This window comes from Aethalodelphis obliquidens, unplaced genomic scaffold, assembly GCF_003676395.1.
Source record: "Aethalodelphis obliquidens isolate GAN/ISIS:26980383/991018 unplaced genomic scaffold, ASM367639v1 scaffold73, whole genome shotgun sequence".
Taxonomy (NCBI): Eukaryota; Metazoa; Chordata; class Mammalia; order Artiodactyla; family Delphinidae; genus Aethalodelphis; species Aethalodelphis obliquidens.
Window position 1 is genome coordinate 8,557,574 of NW_020838017.1, and position 27,269 is coordinate 8,584,842.

A 27,269-nucleotide genomic window follows, 5' to 3' on the forward strand; every position below is an offset into this window, starting at 1 on the left:
AAATGAAGGAAGTGGTTTAAGAAATATGAAAATAGACTGCTTTGATTTCCAGATCATCACAAATTTAGTTATAATTAAAAGCAATGGAGTGGGGGGGACTTCCCTGGTGGCGAAGTGGATAAGTCTCCGCACTCCCAATGTGGGGGCCCAGGTTTTATCCGTGGTCAGGAAACTAGATCCCGCACGGATGCTGCAACTAAGAGTTCACATGCCACAGCTAAGGAGCCCGCGAGCTGTAACTAAGGAGCCTACCTGCTGCAACTAACACCCAGTGCAACCAAATAAATAAATAAATAAAGCAATGGGGAGTTCAGTGTTGTATCCTTAGAGCTAGAATATACAGTGCCTGGCACAAAGTATGCCATCAGTGATATCTGTTTCTGTATATTGGAGAGAAATTAACAGATTATTTGAAAGCAAAATATTAAATTCACTTTAGATTGGTTGGAGCCCAATAGAGTTGTTATACTCATTTGTGAGCGGACTACAGAGGATCGTAGTATGGACTGCACAGTAAATATGAATGCCCAGTGGGAGGACTTGGCAGAAATTTTAGATCTGAGTTCAATTCAGGGAATTTCACTTCGAGATCAGGCTAGAACCCATATTTATGGCTTTTCTTACTCATCTCCTACTTGTTTGTATAGAGGCATGAACTTTAAGAGAGGAAGTTTTCTCAGCATATTCAGAAGTGGTTTGTATGTGATTTTTCTTCACCAGCAGCTTTTTTAAACTTTAGATTACAACTGAACTCTCCTTATCTTTAATGTTGATGGGGCTAAAGCTGAGTTTGGGTTTTAACAGATCCTGTGCTTAAGGGGCTAAATAAAGAAAACAGTTCCTCTGAGTTAAGAGTTGTTCAGGGGTCAGGGGTTGGTCCGATGATATGAGTAATTCGTAATCACACCAAGTATAGCCACCTAACCAGTTTGATAGGAATGGAGAGCATGTGAATGTTGATTAAACATGTCAATACTCCTCTATGTAGACTTTGTACACAATCAAAAAATGGGTCTCATATTTCTCCAAAGAAGGCATACAGATGCCCAACAGCACATGAAAAGATGCTCAACATCGCTATTAGAGAAGTGCAAATCAGAACTACAATGAGGTATTACCTCACACTGGTCAGAATGGCCATCATTAAAATGTCTACAAATAATAAATGCTGGAGAGAGTGTGGAGAAAAGGGAACCCTCCTACACTGTGGGTGGGAATGTAAATTGGTGCAGTCACTATGGAGAACAGTGTGGAGTTTCCTTAGAAAACTAAAAATAGAATTACCATATGATCCAGCAATCTTACTCCTGGGCATATATCCAGACAAACCTATAATTCAAAAAGATACATGCGCCCCTTTGTTCATGGCAGCAGTATTTACAATAGTCAAGACATGGAAGCAAACCTACATGTCCATGGACAGAGGAATGGGTAAAGAAGATGTGGTACATATGTGCAATGGAATACTACTCAGCCATAAAAAAGAATGACATAATGCCATTTGCAGCAGTGTGGATGAACCTACAGATTATCATACTGAGTGTAGTAAATCAGACAGAGAAAGACAAATATGTTATCACATATGTGGAATCTAAAATATGACACAAATGAACTTACTTACAAAACAGAAACAGACTCACAGACATAGAAAACAAATCTGTGGTTACCAAAGGAATTGGGGCAGGGAGATAAATTAGGAGTTTGGGATTAGCAAATACAAACTACTGTATATAAAGTAGATAAACAAGGTCCTACTATATAGCACAGGGAACTATATTCAGTATCCTGTAATAAACCATAATTGAAAAGAATATGGAAAAAATATATATATATAATGTATGTATATTAAAAAATTGAATTACTTTGCTGTACACCAGAAACTAACACACTATAAATCAACTATACTTCAATTTAAAAAATTTTAGAAAATGGGTCTCAGATATCTTTTTTTTATATATGATGGGTCACAGTTCACAGTTACTTAGATAACTTCTGAATGTTGACTTCATTCAACTACTAACATTGCAGATGTTTGCTATGAGTTACACGTTGTATAAATTACAAAGTGTTTTTGGTATAGAGCAAAGAGCACAGGTTTTGAAATTAGAAGTTCTATGTTTATTTTGTTTTGCCTTTGACACTAGTGGGTGCTTAATGCATAAGATTGTTAGTCTCTGAGCCTTATCTGTAGAGATAGAGCAATAATATCTACCCCACATATGAATTTCTTATTTGTAGTGACAATCAGAATGGAAAAATTACACCTGGTAAACTGGGGAATGCTGTAGATTTTGGGGACCTTTGTCTTCTTTTAGTCATGTATGGCATTCTATAGAACCCTGTCCACAGGATGCCTAGTTCCTTGAAGGCCTCAAAAGTTGGTGGTTCTATAGCATATTCTGTATTGAGTTGAGCATTATTATTATTATTTTTTTTTTAGATGTTGGGGGTAGGTGTTTATTAATTTGTTTTTTTATTTTTGCTGTGTTGGGTCTTCGTTTCTGTGCGAGGGCTATCTCTAGTTGTGGCAAGCGGGGGCCACTCTTCATCGCGATGCACGGGCCTCTCACTATCACGGCCTCTCTTGTTGCGGATCACAGGCTCCAGACGCGCAGGCTCAGTAGTTGTGGCTCACGGGCCTAGTTGCTCCGCGGCATGTGGGATCCTCCCAGACTAGGGCTCGAACCCGTGTCCCCTGCATTAGCAGGCAGATTCTCAACCACTGCGCCACCAGGGAAGCCCCGAGTTGAACATTATTTTTAAACATTTTTCTTTGGTCTGGGCCTACCACATAGTAGGCCCTGGTGGTTGGGGGGTGAGGTGGTGGCTAGGGGAAAGAGTAAGAGGATGATGAAATACTAGTCTGATTTACTGTGAATTGATTTATTTCCCCTTAGTTTTATCTTTAGCTTTCCTTTTAGAGTAGAAATTAGAAGCTCTGAAGTAAAATTAGAAGTTTAGCTCTGACAACATGAAAATTCCAAGCTTTATAGCTCATGATGACTATAATTAAAACATGTATAAAATCTTTCAAAGGAATTTTTTACTGTGCTTTTCTCTCCTTGGCAGTTTTAAACCTGTATCACTGGTTAAAGAATTCAGAATTTGGGTTTTTCCTCATGGGTTTGACTTTTTCCTCGTGATTGTAATTTTCATACTTTTCTTTAAAGCCACCTAACTTGTTTTACTAAATGGGAATTCTTAACAACAAATCTTTTCTTGAAATCGTATAAGACAAAAGTTACATATTATTTTCAGTAATCATGTATGAACTTTTGCTACATGATGGCTGCTTAAACAGCGGCATAATGATTCATTTAGAAAGAATATACACAGATACATGGGTTATCACCAGACCTTGTACCAGTTGTAATCATTTAGCCTTAAACAGGCACAAATTTATTATTTTCAAAGATATATTAATTTTTGCCACTTTACTCTGTACAACTCTTTTCCCTTATGATCTCTTACATTTATTTTAGAATTTAAGTAAAGACAGAGTTTGACAAAAGTCAAGATAACCTATAGTCACATTACTTCTAAAAATACAGTTAGAGCTTAGCATATGGACAACATTTGCTTAATCATAATCAGTTTTAATCCAAGACTAAAGTAACCTAATGTTGTCACACCTTAGTTTGTTGAAGATGCAGAATTCAGAAATTCAAATTCTTGGACCCCACTTCCAAAGATTCTCATTCCCAGTTGATTTCTATATACAGACAGATTTGCAAGCTTCTAAACCATTTATAGAGGATGCTTTTCAAGTAGTTCTCAAGGGTTTAGGATTCCTCAGAGGATTCTACAATCATGGAAGCTAAATTCTCTAAGGACAACTTAATTGCATTTGTCTCTTATTTATTTGCATTCATTTCTTATTTTTTGATGATCCTAAGAAAGATTTCCTCTGGGGGGAGAATACTGCTTTGAAAATATTCAGAAAACTACTGTTATACAATAGGATTTCTAGGATTCCCTAATATTTTATTTATTTATTTATTTATTTTTGGCTGCGTTGGGTCTTCGTTGCTGCACGCAGGCTTTCTCTAGTTGCAGAGAGCAGGGGCTACTCTTCGTTGAGGTGTGTGGGCTTCTCATTGTGGTGGCTTTTCCTGTTGTGTAGCATGGACTCTAGACGTGCAGTCTTCAGTAGTTGTGGCATGCGGGCTCAGTAGTTGTGGCTCGCAGGCTCTAGAGCGCAGGCTCAGTAGTTGTGGCGCATGGGGTTAGTTGCTCCCCAGGATGTAGGCTCTTCCGGACCAGGGCTCGAACCCGTGTCCCTTGCATTGGCAGATGGATTCTTAACAACTGCACCACCAGGGAAGTCCGATTCCCTAATATTTAAGATTCTGCTTTTATTTTAAAAATTCACCAGAGTCTGTGTTAATATTAGAGACCTAATCTTCAAACAGAATTGAACTATGATAAAGGGCAAAAAACCGTTTGCCCTCTTTCTCTTCATCTTGCATGAAGCCTTTTATAAACTTGATTGCCAGAATAGCCGGCCTTTTTGATTTCACTAAATTCTGTGAATTCTTTCTACATATAGTATTTCATTGTTCTCCTAATAGAAACATACTATAGTTTCCCTTGGCTAAAATACATATAGACAGTGGTGTGCTGGGAATGCTTAATAACTGGGGCAAAGGGACTGATTCATATCATTTGCTAATTTCCATGATGTAAATACTCCCTACAATAATAGCCTATTTCAAGCTACCAGTGTGATGTCACCAAATGTGGAGCTGGGAGGAGACACACACAGAATACTTAGTATTTCCACCATACAGATAGTGTGTAAATAACTTCAAGAGCATAGCAAAATGTAGTCAAAGTAGTTAGGAATAAAACAATTAGGAAATGAGGAGTTTGAGTATTTACTGTTTTGCTATTAATGTGTTTTATATATTTAAATTAGTTGATTGTAAGATATCCAAGAAATTGTTTCCATGCTTCTGTGGGGAAATAGATTGTTTCAAAATGGGAGAAGACTTTTACTTTGCATTTTCTACTTTATTCTATTTTTTAGATTACCTATGTTAAAAGTTTTAAGCAACAACAACAAAAACAGTATTTAAAAAGAAGCTCTCCAAAATATTTTCATGTGTGGCTAAGCTGGGGAACCAACAGTGGTTCTCAGTCACAGCTACCTACACTAAAAAATGCGTTTCTTGGTTCTCTGGCACCATAGAGCTGAATTCTGTGCTTAATCGCAGTGCCCAGTGCATTTTAACTATTTGTTTATGCTCTGTTATGTTCTTTCAAATTATGTGAGAAATCATTTTCCAAATGTATATGTTAGAATGTAAAGAAAAATAAGAGAATTAAGACTAGGAAAAATAGCAATCAAAATATAAAATAAAAATCTGGTGCATACAAGTACTATATAAATATGCCAAACTTAAGGCCCATCATATTGAACAACAGATTTTGCCTGTGAGCTTCCTGGCAATTAGTGGGGGCGGGGGGAAAGGAATAATATAATTCTTATCAGAAGGAAGGGCATCATTTTCTCAAAGAAAGCTAAGCATTGCATTGTACTGAATTCCAAAGTAAATCTCACACATGAAATTTCATATATAGGGATATCAATATAATAAACAGTGCCCTTAATACTATTCCCCTAGTATTTATAGCCATGGGTTTCACATGGCAGTTTCTTATAATATACTTCAAGAAAAAACAAGAATGTAATATTAAAAAACAACTCAGTTAAAGTGAATTTTCCCCCAAAGAAGATAGGTATCATGTTTAGGAATATAATCTGGTAGTCGAGCTTGATCCAAATTTAGAGTGACACCGCCTACAGAAATAAAGGTTTAGAACAAGGATGGCAAAAAAAAAAAAAAAAAATAGGCAAATAAGTCCACTTAGCTTCCGTCCTTTGTTGTGAGCTTATGTTGGTGCTGTGTTGACAAGGATTCGGAGACCAGGGTCAGCAGAAAAGATTGCAGTGAATGACTAGCAATTTCTCTCTTGGTCACAGAAATGAGTAGCAGAGAGACCTCTTCATGTTTGCCATCCTTACGCCAGGCTATTTTATGTACATTTCACTGGTCTTGGTCTTTAGTGTAAACTGGATTACAGACAGGTTGAGTTTGTTTTTACTCTTTGATGAGGGCCTGGAGAGTATTGTATTTTACGTTGCTCTTTGAGAGTGTACATGGTATCTATGTTCATTGTGACTAATCCTAACGAGTCTGGTACATCTATCTTTCATCATTCTGACTTTTCATCCTATGCTTTGTTCCTTTAATATTAGTTATCCCATTTTAGTTAATCTCTCGTCTCATTGAGTTTGTCCTTTAATGTAATAGAACACCATAATTAACTTTTTTTTGTTTGGGAGCATGATTCTGAATGCAGTGGAATGAGGAGAATTTGCTGAATGAGTAACACCAGGTGCCAATGAGCATGGTCACGTTACGTATTAGCATTATATAGTTTATTATCAGCAATAAGCTGTTTGTAATGCTTCCTTTTAACAAACTACAATGTAAATTCTTTTCTATTATTAGAGCAGGAACTTGTAATCTAAAGACAATTTAGGGGGAATTAAAATAATTCTGAAATTAAATGTTAATATCATTAACTATAATATTTTGGGATGTTTTTCTCTTTTCATAGCAATTTATACACTGCATGATTGTTCTAATCTACATATTACCTTAAAAACAGTTCATCTGTTGGACAAAATGCCTACTGACTCTCCTACTCTATTTCACCTGTTTGACTTTTTTTTTTACCTTATTAAAGAAAATAGTCCTTAAATGGGTATTTCATACATTCCTTGTAAGAATATAAGATGATGTTACTTTCCTGAAGAGCAGTTTGGCAATATATATCAAAGATCTTCAAAATCTCAGCCCGTTTGACTTAGCTATTCCCCTTCTAGGATAATGTCATTGGGAAATAGTGATTTTTAAGGGTGGATCTTGGAGTGAGAGTGCCCGGCTTTGAATCTAGCCAATAAGCTGTTATGGACCCCGGATTAATTTCTTAACTTCTGTAAGGCTCAGTCGTTTTTTTGTTTTTTTTTTTAATGTATTTATTTATTTTTTATTTATTTATTTTTGGCTGCATTGGGTCTTCGCTACTGCGCGTGGGCCCTCTCTAGTTGCGGCGAGTGGGGGCCACTCTTCGCTGCGGTGTGGTGCGCGGGCCTCTCATCGCGGTGGCCCCTCCCGCTACGGAGCGCCGGCTCCAGGCGCGCGGGCTTCAGTAGTTGTGGCACACGGGCTCAGTAGTTGTGGCTTGCGGGCTCCAGAGCGCAGGCTCAGCAGTTGTGGTGCATGGGCCCAGTTGCTCCGCGGCATGTGGGATCCTCCCGGACCAGGGCCCGAACCTGTGTCCCCAGTGTTGGCAGGCAGACTCCTAACCACTGCGCCACCAGAGAAGCCCCAAGGCTCAGTCTTTTCATCGGTAAAATAGGTATGAAAATAGCACGTATCTCTAGGTGTTATTGTGAGAATTAAATGAAGTCATATACAGAAAGTGCTTAACATCCTGCTTAGTATAAAATGTTGATAAATAATTTCTGTTATTAGTAATCAGAGAAAGATTGTTCATCATAGCATTAATTAAAATAGTACACATACAGGAACGTATGATTTTCATTCATATGAAGGAATATTATACTATATAGTTGTTAAATGATGTTCTTAAAGAATATTTAAAGATATAAGAAAATGTTTATAATGTAACATTTAGTGGAAGGGCAGGACAAAAATCTATATGCTCTCAGATGTCAATTGATTGTTTTTAGTATTTTATAACATATTTATTAGAACATGTTTTTAAAATAGTCTTTAAAATGTTATGTCTTAAAATGTTTTTAAATGATTATAGAAAAAACTTGAAAAGATAATACCAAAATGTTAAGACTGGATCACTGTTAAAGATTCTTAAAACTAGGTGATAGGGATAGGGGGATTTATTTTATTAATACTATACTATTTGTGTATAACTTCATTTTTCATAATGTTTTTTAAAAGAATGACAAGAATAATAGATAAAAAAGGAAGTTTAAATCCTTGGAATTAGTGCTTTGTAATTTGTTTAAATGTAAATTAATTCTTGATCAGTGTTGTTATTTAACTATTATTGATGCATTTTTAAGGTTTTCAAAGAATTTGAGTGATATCAGACTTGTGAAACGTTTGATAAAAATTATAACAAATATACATAAACATATATTTGGAATAATCTTTACCAAAAAGAAAGATGGTTTATCCAATAATGGAATTACTTGTGATTTTTTTTTATTTATTTATTTTTTTTGCGGTACGCGGGCCTCTCACTGTTGTGCCCTCTGCCGCTGCAGGGCACAGGCTCCAGACGCGCAGGCCCAGCGGCCACGGCTCACGGGCCCAGCCGCTCCGTGGCATGTGGATCCTCCCAGACCGGGGCATGAACCTGTGTCCCCTGCATCAGCAGGCGGACTCCCAACCACTGCGCCACCAGGGAAGCCCCTACTTGTGATTTTTATTGTTTTTTTTATACTTTTCTACATCTTACAAAAATTCTACAAGTTCTGTTTAAAATCTTAATCGGAAAAAGCGTTAATCAATTTTTTATGAAATGATGTTTAACTTTTATGCTTTAATGACATTAATTCTAGTATTGAAAGCACTTTTACTCGTTGCTTCTTAGACTTGCCTTTGAACATGATATAATTCTCTAAAACAATTTTGGTGAAGGATGGATTGTGTCGTACCATCTGTCCAGAAAATAGGTATTTCAAGTATTTTCCGTATATGAAAAATGATATAAGAACCGTCTTCACTACTACATTCCCATAAATTTTATTTCCTTTTTTAAATAGTGTTTTTCAACACAGCCAGTGTTCGTATAGGCAACTTTACCTTAGTGGGAGGGAAGGGTATTATGAGTATTTTGGCAAAGTTCTCGCATCTGTAGGCAGAAATAAGACTAAGAGTAAATGAGTAGCTATTTCTTCCTACCTCTATAACTGAAATGATATTCAAATTTATAGGTCAGTTTTATTTGTAGAAAATACTCCCTTTATAAACCGTAAGTTTATCTTGTAGGTGGCCTTCTAAAATAAACTTTATTTGATTTTATACAGTGTGTGCTCATGCTTTGGCTTTATGCCTGACCTCCCAGGTTGCAAACATCTCCAGCAGAAGCCAATATTAAAGAAAATGAACCAAAAAATAACCTAGAAAATATTACAGATGTTAGTAATAAATTATCCAGTAATATTCACATTGGAGCCGTAATAAATTATATTAACAGTGGTGGTCCTTAAAAATTGTCCCACTATTCACTGACATTTAATCTTTCCATCGTTCCAAATGAAATACATTATTGTTCTCTACTCTTAACAAAAGTTAGGTGTTAGGGACGTTGTGTTTGTTCATTTGACTGTTTCTATTCAATACAGAGGTTAAAAAATAAAAGCAAAACACCTGTATGTATAGCATCAACTAGCACCAAACCTTACTATATGTGAGAAAATTATCTATTTTGGAAGTCGGTTATATATACATTAAAAATTCAAATGATCTAAAATAGAGTATGCTAGGGACTTCCCCAGTAGCAGAGTGGTTAAGAGTCCGCCTGCCAATGCAGGGGACATGGGTTTGAGCCCTGGTCCAGGAAGATCCCTCATGCTGTGGAGCACCTAAGCCTGTGTGCCACAACTACTGAGCCTGTGCTCTGGAGCCCGCGAGCCACAACTACTGAGCCCGCGTGCCACAACTACTGAAGCCCACGCGCCTAGAGCCCGTGCTCCGCAACAAGAGAAGCCACTGCAATGAGAGGCCCATGCACCACAGCGAAGAGTAGCCCCCACTCGCTGCAACTAGAGAAAGCCTGCGTGCATCAACGAAGACCCAGCGCAGCCAAAAATAAATAAGTATTTAAAAAAATAAAATAGAATATGCTAAAGGCAAAATGACTAATCCTGACAAATTCTACAATTCACAATAAAAGTAATTTAGAAGTCTGTGGAGGAGGGTGGGATCTTGAAGCAAAAAAAGTGAATTAATTAAGCAAGAAAAAAAATGGAAGAAGTGGAGGGAGGATAAGGAGGGAAGGAGGCATTGCAGGCAAAAGCACACACTGCAGGACTGAAGTAGAAATATCATACAGGAGGCATATTGAGGAAACCATGTTGAAACAGATGGTTTATATAAGGCAGTGGTTTTCATAATAACTTCTTATGAGCCCCTACATGGGCTTGTTGGCAAAGGGGTGAAGAGACCAGCTACTGAAGTCTTTAAGCAAGGTAGTAGAGTAGATCAATATTAGGAAGATTGATCTGACGCTGGAGCCAGAGGCTGTGTTGGGAAACCATTCAGTAAGTCAGATGAGATGGCAAGAGCCTAAATGTATCATTGGCCAGTGATTTGAAAATAAAAGAGGATGGATGTGTGGGTGCTCACCAAGGAAGAACCAACAGGACTGAGCTACAGATTGGATGGACGATGTAGCAGGGGAAGGAGGCGTCAAAGATCCATACACTGAGAGTGATGGAGAATCTCATGTTGAATTTAAATCCAGCGGTACTTGATTGCATGGGAATATGGAAGATAATATGTTGATTGTGTGCAAATTCTCAAGGGAAATACGAAGTGGATGGAAATGGCTAACTTGAATATGTAAACTATAACTGTGGTGGCTAACTTCGGGATTATACCTTAGGTCTGCAGTGAGGATGAACACATAGCAGACCTGAGAGTTGTATTCTTGTTTATACCTCAGGTCCTAAGGTAAATCGCTTTCTTAGAAGTCACTAAGCTGGAAAGCCTCTGTGCCTTGTGGGGTGCCTGTGTTAAACTGAAAAGCCCTAGGCTCTGTGGCACAGCTAAAAATCTCATATCCAGAGTCTGGGTATTGGCTTCTGGTGAAATAGCATTCACAGGGTAGTATCGTTAGGTAAGGCAGAGAATGTTTATCAAGTGGCTTCCAGGTGGTGAGGATAAAACCTGCAACAGGAGAAGACTTGGTATTCCTCTAACCTGGTTACACGAGCCCCAAACCCAGGGTTCAGCTTTGTGAAGGATAAGAAAGTCACCAGGGATTTATAGCCCCTCCCCCTCCCCCAAGTAATCTGTAAGTAAACTAAAAAATCTCTCTTTATCTCTTATATAGAGATATAAATATTTACTTGCTCTCAGTGTAAGAATGCTTATTTAATATAAATGGAAACATTTATTTAATGTAAAAGTTCTTAAATATACAGTATGTGTTAAGGGCTGAATTATGTCCCCCTCGCAAAACTTGTATGTTGAAGTCAAAACTTGTATGTTGAAGTCGTAACCCGCAGTATCTCAGAATGTGACTGTATTTGGAGATAAGATCTTTAAAGAGGCAATTAAATTAAAATGAGGTATTTAGGGTGGGCCTGAATCCAATGTGATTGGTGTTCTTACAAGAAGAAGAGATTAGGACACACACATGGACCAAGGTGTGACCACATGAGGACACAGTGAGAATGTGACCGTCTGCAATCCAAGGAGGAAGGCCTCAGGAAGAAACCAAATTTGCCAACACCTTGATCTTGGACTTCCAGCCTCCAGAACTATGAGAAAATAAATATCTGTTGTTTAAACCATCCAGTCTGTGATATTTCATTATGGCAGCCCTAGCAAACATAATACAGTATGTATTTCAGCAAACTTCATAAACAAAATTGAAAGATAACAATAACCTAGAAAAATATTGGCTAACATACAAAACAGACAAAGAAGGGCCTCAAATCAACAACACTGTAGTAACAATGAGCACACCTAGCACCCAGATCTGGGTCTTAAATACCATCATCCAATAAAAGGAACCGAGGCTTCTTGGAGGAGTGGCTGATTCTAGGAATGCGACCGGAAGTACACAGTATGAGCCTGGCGCATTACGTGTAGTGCCAGAAAGTAACAAATTGCTAAAAAAATCCCTCACAATTATGGAGGTATGTCAAAGGGACACAGGAACTAACCGAAAGATGTCCCAATGTTCAAAGCTTTTGAGCAACAAAATAAAGTATTATTGGATCAATATCCAAAGTGTAAAATAAACCTATGAGTCCATATTGACATAAATACATTATTGAATAAATAAATAACTGGAGAAGAATAGACAAATCTCCCGTGCAGAAGAATTCCAAATAATTTATATAGCTACTCCACTCTTAAGGAGGTAGAGGGCAACTCCCCACTCAAGCGTGGCCTGTGCATAGTGACTTTCTTCCAAAGACTACAGCATGGAGGTGGTGGGAGTAAGCTTAAAGTTACCAAATCTAACACACACTACCTCATCCTGGTGGTCAAGGTTAACATCAACAGTGATAAGCGATACTAATAGTATGTGCCCTTAATATGATGAGATGGAACTTAGCCTCTGTGATCTTCCTCCCCCAAACCCACACCTCAGTCTAATCATGAGAAAAACATCAGACAAATGCCAGTCGAGTAGCTTCCTACAGCGTAGTTGGCCCATATTCCTCAAAACTGTCAACATCAGGGACTTCCCTGGTGGCACAGCAGTTAAGACTCTGCACTTCCAATGCAGCGGGCCCGGGTTCGATCCCTGGTCGGGGAACCAGATCCCACACGCACGCCTCAAATAAAAGTTTGCATGCCACAACTAAGGAGCCGGCGAGCCCCAACTAAAAGGAGCCCATCTGCTGCAACTAAGGAGCCTGCAAGCCGCAACTAAGGCCCAGCGCAACCTAATTAATTAATTAAAAGAAAACAAAAAACACATGGTATAAAAAAACCATCAAGATCATTTCCCGAGCAAAGTCTGAGAAACTTACAGCCAAGAGGACCTAAGGAGACAAGACAACTAAATATAATATGCTACCCTGGATGGGATCCTGGGACAGAAAAAGGATGCTAGGTAAAAACTAAAGACATCTGAATAAAGTTTGAACTTTAGTTAATAATATATTAATAATGATTTGTTAATTATGAAAAATGTACCATACTGATGCAAGATGTTATTGATAGAAGTAACTCAGTGTAGGGTATTGGGAATTATCTATACCATCTTCCCAACTTTTCTGTAAAAATAAAACTATGCTAAAATACTCTTTTTTAAAAATAGATTAAAGAAAGAAAAGTAGACAACAGAATATCATACACTCATGTATCAAAAAACCAGTGAACACGTGAGAAAAACTCATACTTACTGGTGCTCAGAAATGCGCATTAGAACATATAAGGCAATTATTTTTCTCCTATTTAGCTGGCAAACATTTTTTAAATGATGATACACAAGATTGGCAATGTATAGGAATGCAAAGTGGAACTACTTCTCTGGAGGGCATTTTTGGTAATAAGTAGAAATGTGTGTACTCTTTGAAGCAGCAATATCGCAACCAGGAAGTGTATATCAGTGTGCATAGAAATGTTTTTCACAGTATTATGTGCAATAGCAAAAATCTGGAAATTAACCAAAAGCCTATAAATATGGGACTGTTTAAATAAATTATGTGAATCTCAATGTGGAATGTAATGAAGGTATTAATACTGTAGACTAATATTTGAAGACAAAAAATTCCATGATATGTGAAAATGCCAATTGTAAACCATATAAACTGTGTCATTCCATCTCTATATCTGACACACACACACACCTTCTTGGATATGGAATTTGGTGAAATAATTGTAACAGAGAGCATAAAATTAAGTCCTATTAGTGATTGTCATTTTATGAATGCTTTAAGAGTTACTTTAGAATGGATAAAGATGTGGTGTGTGTGTAGTTTGCTTTTCTCAGTGGATTTAGTTTATACACAAAGTTTTCATACACATTTACACTGTCATACGTTCTCCATGTACTTGCTACTTTTCTATTAGGTGAAATTTTCATGAGCTGTTAAAAGCATTATTATGTTTGATTAGTCCTCTTGTACTTTTTACTTTTAGGTTGGTGTTTGGAATGCTTTATCCTGCATATTATTCATACAAAGCTGTGAAAACAAAAAATGTGAAGGAGTATGTAAGTATAGTTTTGTGAGTGATCAATTCTAGTTGAATGTATCCATTATATACAATACTAGAAAAACTGCCATTATTTTAGAAACAGCTGGAATAATGTTTTGGGTTAAAAATGTGATATAAATGTAATAAAGTTAGTCTTTTTTTAAAACTAATTTTGAATACAATTGCAAAGTGGAGTTTCAAAAATAGTTTGCTGTCAGTTGGCATTTAAATAAGTATGATCCCCAAATGAGTAACTGGATCTCTTATTCATTCAGACTTTAAGTCCCAGTAAAATAAGAGGTTGGGAAATTGTCTGTTTTTTAGTCTTGTAAATGGATAGGTACACCAAGAATATCTCTCTGGTCCCAAAACCTTTTTTCTTCCTTCATAGTTGTTTTGTCCCTTTCTAATTGATTTAAATACATAGATACCTCATGACTACTGACAATTACAATCTTTTTTCTTCTTGAATCATACTGTATTTGTAATGATTTCCTCTTCAGTCAATGTTTCTTTTCTCTTTTACTTTCCTCTTCCCCATTCCTTAACTGTTTTTTTTTTAATTTCACTAATTTTTAAAATTTTCTTCCTTTCTTTATTATTCATTCATTTATTTACACATTTCTGTAAGTTCTCCCTCCCAATTTTATCCATAATGTTCAATGGTAAATGGGCTTCCCCACCTATAAATCCTGGCATAAGTTTACTATTTGTGATGAAGGGAATTTTCAGAGAATAGCAAAAGCATAGCTTATGAGTGGTTAATCAACAGGGGTAAGCAGTCAACACTGAGAACTGCACATCAGTAGCTGTGGTTCTTTTTTTAATTGAGGTGACATTCAGGTAACATAAAACTAACCATTTCATAGTGAACAATTGGTGGCATTCACAATCTTGTGCAAACACTACTTCTATCTACTTCCAAAAGATTTTTCATCACTCCAAAATAAAACAACATACCCGTTAAGCAGTTACTTGTCACACTGCCCCTGCCCCCCAGCCCCTAGCAACCACCTGTCTGCTTTGTTTGTATGGAATCTGGGTATTTCATATAAACTGAATCATGTAATATGTGACCTTTTGTGTCTGGCTTCTTTTTACCTAGGATGTTTTCAAGATTCATCCACATTATATCATGTATCATTATTTCATTCCTTTTTATGGCTGAGTGAAACTGTATGCACATAGAACATTTTGTTTCTGCATTTATCCATTGACATACAACTGCATTGTTTCCAGCTTTTTAGTATTACGAATAGTGCTGCTATAAACATTTGTGTACAAGGCTTTGTTTGAGTATCTAATTTCAGTTCTCTTGGATATATAGCCATGGTTCTTTACAAGGGATCTTGGATGGTAGCCTTGTCATCCAACTTATTGAATGACCAGAGAACATATTCTTTATTCTATTTGTTCAGGGTAGTTTGTTCTTGTATTTTGAGTAGGGGGAGGCTCTGAAACCTTTAGAGCTAACCCATCCTATTGAACATTTATATTCACTTTTTATCTTCTGTATAAAACTAATTTTGAAGTAAAGTATATACAAATTAATTAGAATGGTGGAATATACCTAGCAGAGGTAGAGAGGTTATTCAGTTGAGCTCTGAAATTTTTCTGTCCTTTTAATATATATATTTATCTCTTGGATCTAAGATTGGTGCAGTCTTAAGAGATGGAACCACATTAAGTCCTAGTAATTTAAAGTAATTGTTAATGGCTTGAAAGGCCATGTATTAATAAATAAATTCTTCAAATATTGTTTTATGGTACTGACATACTTTAGTTTTTAGAAACAAGCAAGTTTCTTCAGTTAACAGTGGTTCTCAAGCTACCTGTGGTATAGGACCAGTTTGGGATTTTTTGTTTTCTTTTTAAATAATTTCCATTAAGTCATAGACAAATACTTTTTAAAATAAAATTTAAAAATAATTACTAGAAAAATGAAACGAAACCCCAAGAACATACGAAATACAGCCCCAACTTTTTTTTTCTTTTTTTTTTTTTTTTTTTTTTGTGGTACGTGGGCCTCTCACTGTTGCGGCCCCTCCCATTGCGGAGCACAGACTACGGACGCGCAGGCTCAGCGGCCATGGCTCACGGGCTCAGCTGCTCCGCGGCATGTGGGATCCTCCCGAACCAGGGCACGAACCCGTGCCCCCTGCATCGGCAGGCGGACTCTCAACCACTGTGCCACCAGGGAAGCCCCCAACTTTTTTTTATTATTAGATTCAGTAGACCTGAAATTACTGACAATTTTGTATTTAAAGCAAAACAGCAACAATTCACAGCCTTGCGCTAGTCCATAGACAACACTTTGCCTTACGGTGTCATATTTGAATTTAATTGGAATTCTCTTTTGAAAGATAAAAATAAGAGTTGCTCTTCATTTCCAAACACCACGAAAATATGAGCTGGGAGTATACAACTGGCTAGTACTTAATAATTGTACTGGCCAAAACAGTGATCCTTATTTGAAATGTTTATGATACTGTTATTAAATGAGATCCTTTTTCTGAACCTAATTAATTATATAGTTGAAGTACATGGTGATATGTTTCTCAACTCTGGGTCCATCTTACCTATAGAGTATTATACACCCAGGGTAAACAATAACTGGTAAGCCTCTGTGTGTCTTTGTGTACCTATTTCTGCTTGAGGTATTCTCCTATCTTCCTTCCCAAATGTGCAATGTTTTTGTTGGGAAAAAAAGTTAAGTACAAGTTGAAAATGAAGCTCTAATAATATAAGGGTATTATCAGCAGGCACACAAATAACCATCTCCTAAAATAAAAGGTAAGTTAGCAAGAAGAAATATAAAAGTATTCATAACAAATTATAATAAAAAGAAACAGACCCGTTATGTGTTAATTAATGCTAAAAGGGCAGAAAATATGGTGTTATTTAGGTGTTGGTCTAAGAACCATTATAAAAATATTAGTCTATTTCTTACTATGCGTCAATTTAACCTTATTAATGTTAACTTTTAAGGACTTAAAAACATGGATTTGTGAGTTTTATCCCTTAATGCAACACTCAATTTTTATTACTAGATCTATAAATTTTTATTACTAGATTATTTTATAAATTTGGGATTAATAAGAATGGTCTAACCCTGAAATTTTTTAATTTATTCATTCATTTAATTTTTGGCTGCATTGGGTCTTCGCTGCTGCACGCGGGTTTTCGCTAGTTGCTGAGAGCAGGGGCTACTCTTCGTTGTGGTGCGCGGGCTTCTCATTGTGGTGGCTTCTCTTGTTGCGGAGCACAGGCTCTAGCTGCACGGGCTTCAGTAGTTGTGGCACACGAGCTTCAGTAGTTGTGGCTCTCAGGCTCTAGAGCACAGGCTCAGTAGTTGTAGCACACAGGCTTAGTTGCTCCACGGCATGTGGGATCTTCCTGGACCAGGGCTTGAACTTGTGTCCCCTGCATTGGCAGGCGGATTCTTAACCACTGCACCACCAGGGAAGCCCCCTAACCCTGAAATTTTAATTCTCCTTCATAAGTTAAAGATAAAGTAACCTATGGAAGAGAATCTATTAACATTCTTATTCAAACTGATGAAAAAACTATAAGACTTGACATGTACTGATATACACACATATCTGCGTATATGCTTATTTGGAGATATACTTCACCTATTGCCTTGCACAGCTTTTACAGAATAACTCATAAACAAAGTTAAGAATTATCTATACATAATCTTGCTACAGTATTACAAATCTGGAAAAAGTTTTTTGTTGTTGTTGGCAAGTACCAATGGCAAGGGCCAATTGGTTGTTGACACTGCGATGGAACAAAATCAACAAGGGAATTTTCTTTTCTAGCCTTATATCATTAAGATTTCTAGTATCTCTTTCCTATTCCAGCCCCAGAGCATATTATATCACTTATAGGGTCATTTAAAAGCCTTTTTTTATCTATAGCCTGTTCTTTTCCGTTTTTTAAGGAAGTTTTTAGCATTTTTGAACAATATTAACCAGGGTATCTGAAAGTCTTAATTATCTTGGAAAGAACATCAAGGAGCTAAAGCTTCTAAGAATGTCCAGGTGTTCCCCTATTCAAAGCTATCCTCAGTAAGGGATTCAACCCCAAGATGTAACTGCTGAGACTTAAATGCTATTATTGGAAAAAGTTTTCTTAACCATCCCTTTGGGAATATCAGAATCATGAGTAATTGAAGAGAAACTAGAAAGGCAGGTGGCTGGCATTGGTTTGATTATTGCATGGTAATCAACTCTGCTTCACAAATTAAACGAGAGCTAGAGCGATCGCAAAAATAGACACCGAAACAGGAAAGGCAGGAATCTGCTTTTGACAAGGAAATTTGATACAGCTCTAGAGACCTCCTGGTGACCGAGTTGTCTGCCATCAAGTCTGCTGAAGAGACTAAGCAGATATAATACTAGAAAGATAACATCTTACATTTATATAATTTCCTCCCAATTTCAAAATACTTTTGTATATTACTGTTTCCAATTGCTACTATAACAATTACCACACACTGGCTTAAACCAACACAAGTGTATTCTCTTACAGTCTCAGAGGTCAAAAATCTGAAATGGATCCACAGCTACATTCCTTGGTGAGGCTACAGGGGAAAATCATGTTTCCTTATCTTTGCTAACTTCTATAGGCTGCCCACACTCCTTGGCTTATGGCTGTATGCCTCCATCTTCAAAGCCAGGAACACTTGACTGAGACCTTCTCAAGCTGCCAACTCTCTGGTTCTCCCTTCTGCCTTCCTCTTCCACTTATACAGACTCTGGTGACTACACTGGATTCACCTGAGTAATCCAGGCTCCTCTCCCAGTCTGAGGGTCAGCTGATTAGCAAACCTGAATTCCAACTGCAGCCTGATTTCTCCTTTAACACACAACCTGACATATTCGTAGGTTCCAGGGCTTAAGACGTGGGCATCTTTGGGGTGGGGGACATTATTCTGCGTACTACAATATCTCACTGGCCCTCACTACAACTCTATAAAGTAGTAAGGAATATTAGAGTATTATAGGCTCAGTGAAGTGAATTAACTTGCCCAGAGTCACGTGGATCATTAAGGCAGGAATGGTACCAGATTAGAAAAGTAAATGAGGATTCTATCTTCACGAAAAAGTTGAAAGAGCTTTCACAGCCAGTGAATATGCCTCTGATTAATTCCAAGGTAGATCTTCGGGGCCACAATTGTATGGATATTTTCTAAGAAGAGCAATGAGGCAGCTTAACCAGTACTAGGGCAGGACCCATAAGCATCTAAATCAACCGTGATCAAAATGGTTAAAGACGAAACGGGAAGTTTTTGAAAGTTCTGTATAGTCTTGGCAGTTCTTTAAATATTTCCAACCTAAATTTACTTCCGACAAAAAAATTTTTTTTTTAAAGTGTTTTACTAAAGGTAGCAAATCTTTTTCTGGATGGTCTGGTGTTTTTTTTTTTTTTTGGCCGACAAAAATTTTGAATATCATTTTCTTGCTGAGTCTCACCTAAACTTAGTCATCCAATTTTACCTCTGACTTATAGAAGCTTTATCAAAACTCTGTTCTCACAAAGTTCTCTTGTATGGTAATCCCATCCAAATTTGCTTTGTATATGGTAGTTTCTTAGTAAAATTAACCTTCTTAAAATTCGCCTGTTATATTTTTAATACTCTTTTATACTATCTGTATTGTATTTTTTATATGTGTTTGTGTTGGTCTTCCCCACCAGATAAGCTCCATAGAGAGTTCTGTTGCTTTGTTAATTGCTATATTCCTGTACCTAGAACAGTACATGTTACATAGTAGGTACTCAATATTTTTTTAATGAGTGAATAAAAGAAGAAAGAAGAGTTGACTTCTAAGTATATAAGAAATATTAAATAGTGTTTCAAGAGCATGTACGTTTCTTAAGTGGATTAGTCTAGTTACTCAGCTTTGATTCTACTGGGTTAAGGAGTACACAGTCCAATCTGACTTATCCCTAAACCCAGTTACTTTGTCGTGTTTGGCTGTTACCTAAATTCTACTGATATCTACTTCAAAATTATTTTCAGAAAGCAAACATTTTTTATTAATTTACTTCTTCGAACCGTAACTACTACCATTCCCCTTAAGCCTGCAAATAGTAGATTGCACCTGATAAAACAGATGCTGTATTCAAATCAAAACAAATGGAAAGTGCTGTGTATTTTGGCAACCTTCCTTTCTTCCTTTGCCTATTTTTAAAACGGAGCTTTCCTAGGATATAATTTCCTGTGTAGTGTGGCTGATATGGCCTACTTAAAGTCTTTCAGTCTTGCAGTAATTGAAATGTAAACTCACTGAAGAATTAGAATGGTTTTGCAAATTTTTTCAAGCTTATACCGTCTCATGACTTGAAAATAGAGTGTTTACTTCCAAGTCGTGTATAATTGCTGTCACTTTTCTAGGAAAACAATGTTCTTACTCTAAGAATGTTGGAGAAAGAGACAATGAAAAAGACTGGCTAAAAGCACTTACAAATCAGAATCAGACATTTGATCCTGAGATTTACTATGAGCAAGAACAAAGAACAGGGAAAACTCTGGGAGATTACTTTTTTTTTTTTTCCCCCCCCCCCCCCGGTACGCAGGCCTCTCACTGTTGTGGCCCCTTTCCATTGCGGAGCACAGGCTGTGGACGCGCAGGCTCAGCGGCCATGGCTCATGGGCCCAGCTGCTCTGCGGCATGTGGGATCTTCCCGGACCAGGGCACGAACCCGTATCTCCTGCATCGGCAGACAGACTCTCAACCACTGTGCCACCAGGGAAGCCCTGGGAGATTACTTTTTTAAAGGCCCTCTAAAACACTGTTGACTTGGCTTTTGAAAGTGACCTAATTTGTGACTGAATATTTGGGTGATATGAAAGTGGTCAAATATGCTACATGCTAGTTCTACAGTTCTTGTCAGTTGGTAAAATCTGAAGTTGTCTACTAATTCTGTCTACTAGATAGAAGTTTGTCTACTAGTTATAAGGGAAAAAACATAGTGAAAAAACATAGTAAAGAACTTTTCTTTATTGTCAAAAGTGCTCCCCAGGCATCTTTTCATATTTTGGATTAAAAATACTCATTTGATTAAAAGGTTTTAATAATTTGGGAAGTGTAAAGATTAACTCACTGATTAAAGGGGGATTTTTTTTAATTTTTTGAAAATTAGTTTTGTCAGGGCCACGTTCCTGTTTATTTTCTTTTCTGATCTACTTTTAATTTAGTTTTTGCTTTTATCAAAGCTGTACTTATTTATAATTTTTAAATCAAACAGTTGTCCAAGGCTTATTATGAAAAACTGTAGTTCCCCACTCTCCTCATCCCTATTTCTGACTCTAGAGGCAACTACTTTGAATTCTTTTATCCAGATCCTTTAGTATTTATTTCCACATCTAAATACATGCTCATATTGCTGCTTCTTAATTTTTCAGAGGGATCTCGTCAGTTGACTTCCTTCTATTAAAGATGATTCAGTAGTTACCCAATGTCACTGTATACTTGCATAATTTCCCTGTAGCCTCCCAGTGTCATTAGGTTGTAATTTGGGTTGGATCAGTATTCAGTCTTTACATTATTGAGGCTAAGTTAGAAAGAAGCAATAGAATATAAAGAACCATCTAGAACCAGGCTGCTTGTCTTATCATCTTGGCCCTATCCCTTACTAGCTGTATCTTTAAACAAGTTTTTATTTATTTATTTATTTGGCTGTATCGGGTCTTAGTTGCGGCATGCGGGATCTTCATTGCAGCATGCGGGCTTCTCTCTAGTTGTGGCGAGCAGGCTCCAGAGCACACAGGCTCAGTAGTTGTGGCACGCGGGCTCTAGGGCGCGCGAACTTAGTTGATCCGCGTCATGTGGGATCTCAGTTCCCTGACCAGGGATTGAACCCACGTCCCCTGCATTGGAAGGAAGATTCTTCTTCTTTTTTCTTTCTTTCTTTTTGCGGTACGCGGGCCTCTCACTGTTGTGGCCTCTCCCGTTGCGGAGCACAGGCTTCGGACGCGCAGGCTCAGCGGCCATGGCTCACGGGCCCAGCCGCTCCGCGGCATGTGGGATCTTCCCGGACCGGGGCACGAACCCGCGTCCCCTGCATCGGCAGGTGGACTCTCAACCACTGCGCCACCAGGGAAGCCCTGGAAGGTAGATTCTTAACCACTAGACTACCAGGGAAGTCCCTGAACAAGTTATTTTTTTGCCTCAATTTCCTTATCTGGAAAATGAGAACAGTAGTAGTACTTACCTCCTCAGGTGGTTGTGAGGATTATATGAGTTAATGAACACAAAGTATTTAAATCAATACCTGTTATATAAGATTTTTTTCACAATGTAAACACTATTTGCATCTGATCCCTATAGTATCCTACTGCGACCATTCTTCTTCTGCCCAATAGTTTGTTTTCCGTGGTATTGTCTTTGTTTTTTTTGTTTTGTCTTGTTCACTTCTTTGGTATCCTCTGTTCTCATTGCAAATTTAGACTCAAACTCTGTGACAGTTGTGTGAGTTTCTTCTCAGTGCATTCTCATCCGTTAGATATTCTGGACTGGCTCTTTTTCTATTATTATTTTATTTATTATTTATTTATTTGTTTATTTTTGGCTGTGTTGGGTCTTCGTTTCTGTGCGTGGGCTTTCTCTAGTTGCGGCGAGTGGGGGCCACTTTTCATAGCGGTGCGTGGGCCTCTCACTGTCGCAGCCTCTCTTGTTTTGGAGCACGAGCTCCAGACGCACAGGCTCAGTAGTTGTGGCTCACGGGCCTAGTTGCTCCGCGGCATGTGGGATCTTCCCAGACCAGAGCTCGAACCCATGTCCCCTGCATTGGCAGGCAGATTCTCAACCACTGTGCCACCAGGGAAGCCCTCTGAACTGACTCTTGTCTTAGATCCTTAGATTTCTTGATCTCCTGTTTTCCTCTTTCTTATTTTACTTCCTCATTTTGATGCAATGCCTTCCTCCTGAGAAGGCTTTTTGAGAGGTAGATTTTTTTTTTTCTTTTTCTTTTTTTTTTTGCGGTACACGGGCCTCTCACTGTTGTGGCCTCTCCCGTTGCGGAGCACAGGCTCCGGATGCGCAGGCTCAGCGGCCATGGCTTCATGGGCCCAGCCTCTCCACGGCACGTGGGATCTTCCCGGACCGGGACACGAACCCGTGTCCCCTGCATCAGCAGGCGGACTCTCAACCACTACGCCACCAGGGAAGCCCAAGAGGTAGATTTTTTTTGAGATGATAGGCTGGAAATAATTTTCCTTCAGAATTTCCTTCAGAATTTTGTCTTTTAGCTTCTTGTGTTGCTGTGCAGATGTCTGAAGGCATTCTGATTCTTACCTGCTTGTGGGATCTTTTCTATGTCCCCGTTGTTTTAAAATTTCATGATGACGTGCCTCAGTGTGAGCCAATTATAATCAATTTTGCTAAACCCTCAGTAGGCTCTTTTAATCTGGGAATCCTTTGTTTTTCAGCTCTGGGAAATTTGGTTAAAATTATTTCTTTATGATTTTCTCCACTTCATTTTCACTATTTGTTCTGTCTGGGATTCCTTTTACTCAGTTAGAAAGCCACTTGGGCTGATTCTCTAATGTTTTGACCTTTTTTTCTTCTCTTTCCTATCTTTTTTGCTCTATTTTATGGTAGAGTTCCTCAATTTTATCTTCTCTTATGTGTTTAATTTCTAAGAGCTCCTTTTATTCTCTGAATGTTCCCTTTTTCGATAGCGCCCTATTCTTATTTTGTTTAAAATAACTTCCTTTTTTGTCTGAGGATATGAGTGATTTCTTTTTAGACATGTTCTTTCTACAGTTTCTGTCCTTTGAGTTCTGGTTTTTTTGTTTGTTTCAATCTCTGTTTTTCATGTATGATTTTCTGAGATGTTGGATGATCCTTGGTTCTCTGCTCATATTTGAGTATTATAATGAAAAGCTGATTCGAAGTCCTATACCCATGAAGAGGCTTGCTGAATGTGATCTTCACTACAGGGTGATCTGACTAGGCAATTAAATTTGTTCCTAGGGGACTTCCCTGGTGGCGCAGTGGTTGAGATTCCACCTGCCAACGCAGGGGACGCGGGTTCGTGCCCCAGTCTGGGAAGATCCCACATGCTGCGGAGCGGCTGGGCCCGTGAGCCATGGCCGCTGAGCCTGCACGTCTGGAGCCTGTGCTCCGCAACGGGAGAGGCCACAACAGTGAGAGGCCCGCGTACTGCAAAAAAAAAAAATTTGTTCCTAGGACTGCCATAAGGAAGTGCCACAAACTGAGTGTCTTAAAACAATAGAAATGTATTGTCTCACCATTCTGGTGACTAGATGTGGACCACATTCCCTCTGAAACCTGTTGAGAATCCTTTCTCACCTGTTTCTAGCTTCTGGTGGTTGCCAACAATCCTTGGTGTTCCTTATCTTTCAGCTGCTCCACTTCAGTCTCTGCCTCTATTATCATTTGATGTTCTCCCCTCCTGTGTCTTTGTCTCTGAGTCTCTCTTCTTCCTCTTTTAAGGACACCAGTCATATTGGGTTAAGGGACTGCCATACCCCAGTATGACCTCATCCTAACTATATATAACTATATATATAACTATATATAACTATATCTTCAGTGACCCTATTTCCAAATGAGGTCACATTCTGAGGGTTAGAACTTTGTATTAGTCTTCTCAGGCTACCATAACTAAATGCTACACACCAAATAGCTTCAACAACATAAATTTGTTTTCTCACAGTTCTGTAGGCTGCAAATCCAAGATTAAGGTGCCATCAGGATTGGTTTTTGGTGATGCCTCGAGGAAGCTTATAGACCTTCTCTCTGTGTCTTCATATGACCTTTCCTCTGTGCATGCATGGAGAGAGATGTCTCTGGTGTCTCTTACTTTTCTTATAAGGACACTAGTTCTGTTGAATTAGGGCCCCATTCTTACAACCTCATGTAATCTTAATCACCTCCTTAAAGTTCCTGTCTCCAAATACAGTTACTCTGGGGGTTAGGGCTTCAACATGTGTATTTTAGGGGGACAGAATTCAGTCTATAACAGACTTCAACATATCTTTTGGGGGACACATCTCAACCCATAACAATCATTTCCTTAAAAAATTATCAATGTCTATATCTTTAGGTGTTTTCTTTTGTGCCAGGCAGATTCTTCAGAGAAGACTGTTCCATTCTGAAAGGTACTTGGTTGCTGGCATTCTGGTGGGAAAATAAGGGTTGGGGGCCCTCAATATTTTATAAACTTTTACTTAATCCCTATTAGCCCTACTCTCAGCTGTGCCAGAGATTTGCAAATCCAGCGATCCTCTGATTCACCCTTTCCAGAGAATAAGCCTCAGGGTCCTGCTAGGGGAGGGAGGGGCATCACCACACAGTTCAAGTGGGAGGACATCTAGGGGCCCACCTGCTCCTTACAGGTATCCTTACAGCCATCCTTCTTTTGCCTTTTTTGCCAAGAATTGTGTTACCAATTTTTTAGCCTTTTGGAAGCTCTGCAGTGTGAAGTTGGGCTGCTTCTCAGCTTTTCCCATTGTCCACTTAGTATTCCGTTTTCTCAGGTCTCCTGAGTCAGTTACTACTCAGCCATTTCCTTCTTGGGTCCAAAAATGTTGATGCTCTCTTCTCTTCTATATTTTTCTGGACTTAAATGTTTTTGAAAAATCACTTTACTGTTGCTTTAAAGAGATTTGTGGTGGGGAATGCAATTAAATGTGTGTACTCATTCTACTATCTTTACCCATATTTCCAAATTGACTTTGTGAGTGGTATACTTGTGGTTGATTTATACTGTAATATCAAATAAGACTTGTTTTACCATTAACATTGGTTTTTAAAATGTGTTCGCATAGGAGATAGGTTTAAAGTAGTAATACATATTATCATTTATTCAATCCTTGACAATTTTAAAATTCAATTTTAGCTGACATGCAATGAATACATGTATATCTTGTTTTGAGTTATAGTTCACAAATCAAGTTGTGATAAAATCACAGTTTCTACTTGAGACAGTTAAAAAAATCACAGTGGGCTTCCCTGGTGGCGCAGTGGTTGAGAGTCCGCCTGCCATGCAGGGGACACGGGTTCATGCCCCGGTCCGGGAAGATCCCACATGCCGCGGAGCGGCTGGGCCCGTGAGCCATGGCCGCTGAGCCTGCGCGTCCGGAGCCTGTGCTCCGCAACGGGAGGGGCCACAACAGTGAGAGGCCTGAATACCAGGAAAAAAAAAAAAAACATATATATATATATATATATATATATATATATATATATATATGAATTAGAGTACCCCTTGACCTTTAGGAAGTAAATTGAAAGCATTCCAACAATTTTCACACTAAGACGGAGCTAGCCAACCACAGCTGTCTTGTCCTTTTCTAGCTTCCAATGCAAATGCTTTGCAAAACCTACAGAAAGAAAAAAATTCTCATGGTAACATTTAAACCTAACAGGCTAAGTCAGGCTTTTGCTAATATCTAGGAAGAATTTTACTAACTGTAGTGCCAATGGCAATAGACTTTTAAAAACAGGGACAGAAACCGTTGTTTCCATTAAAGGAAATGTTGTTAAGCAGTAAATTGGAGGGAGACCTAGCCACCTCCACCCTAATCCCTAGTGATGGAACAGCTTAAAATCATAAAAGCTACAGCAACCAAAAAACCCGACTGCCACCGCCTGCCTTCTTTGCAGGAGAACTGTGTTCAGAGGCAGCCAGTGTTCTGCCTCCCCCGTATCTGTTCAGAAACCATTACCTCACTACTTTGTAGAAAACCCCCAATAAGTTCCAAAAAGGAGAAGTAATGAGTACAAGAGAAGTTCAAAAGTGCAGTACTAGACGAATTCAAAAATAAAAATGACAGTAATACATATTACAATTTATATTCTTCAGTGTAATAGCTTTAAACGCCTTTATTTTGAACAGGAGGGAAGAATAATGAAACATTCAACTCACAAAGCAAGAAGAATATCAGAATTAAAAGAATCTGTAAAGAAAGTAGGATGAATAAAGCAGTAAAAAAGCAGAAACAAAAATAAAAACGAAACCAAGAGAATTACAGTATCTAAGAGTTGTTCCCTTCAATGAGTCTAGTAAGATAAACACTTGAAATAGCTTAAGGTATGGAGAAGAGTAGAAAAAGGATTGACAAAATAAACAAGAAAGGGTTTAAGCAAGCAATGCTAAACTTTAAGTGACAGAAAATTAAGACTGTATAATGGAGGGCTTTAAATGAATGCATAACATAGTTCTTTCTAAAATTTTAGAATAAATTTTTTTTGGACCTAGAGAGTGTCATACAGAGTGAAGTAAGTCAGAAAGAGAAAACAAATATCCTGTATCAACACATATATGTAGAATCTAGAAAAATGG

At 38.1% G+C, this 27,269-nt stretch overlaps 1 protein-coding gene across 5 annotated transcripts in view; it reads left to right on the forward strand.

The window, feature by feature from the left end:
• Positions 1-27,269, forward strand: part of REEP3 (receptor accessory protein 3) — a 99,169-nt gene that overhangs the window by 32,522 nt on the left and 39,378 nt on the right. For 4 of the 5 annotated variants that reach the window (XM_027091880.1, XM_027091879.1, XM_027091877.1 and 1 more), the window contains exon 2: positions 13,890-13,962. The exons of the other annotated variant lie outside the window; for it this stretch is intronic. In XM_027091880.1, coding sequence (XP_026947681.1) covers positions 13,890-13,962 — 73 coding nt within the window. The remainder of the gene's footprint in view (positions 1-13,889; positions 13,963-27,269) is intronic. 5 annotated transcript variants of the gene reach the window in all.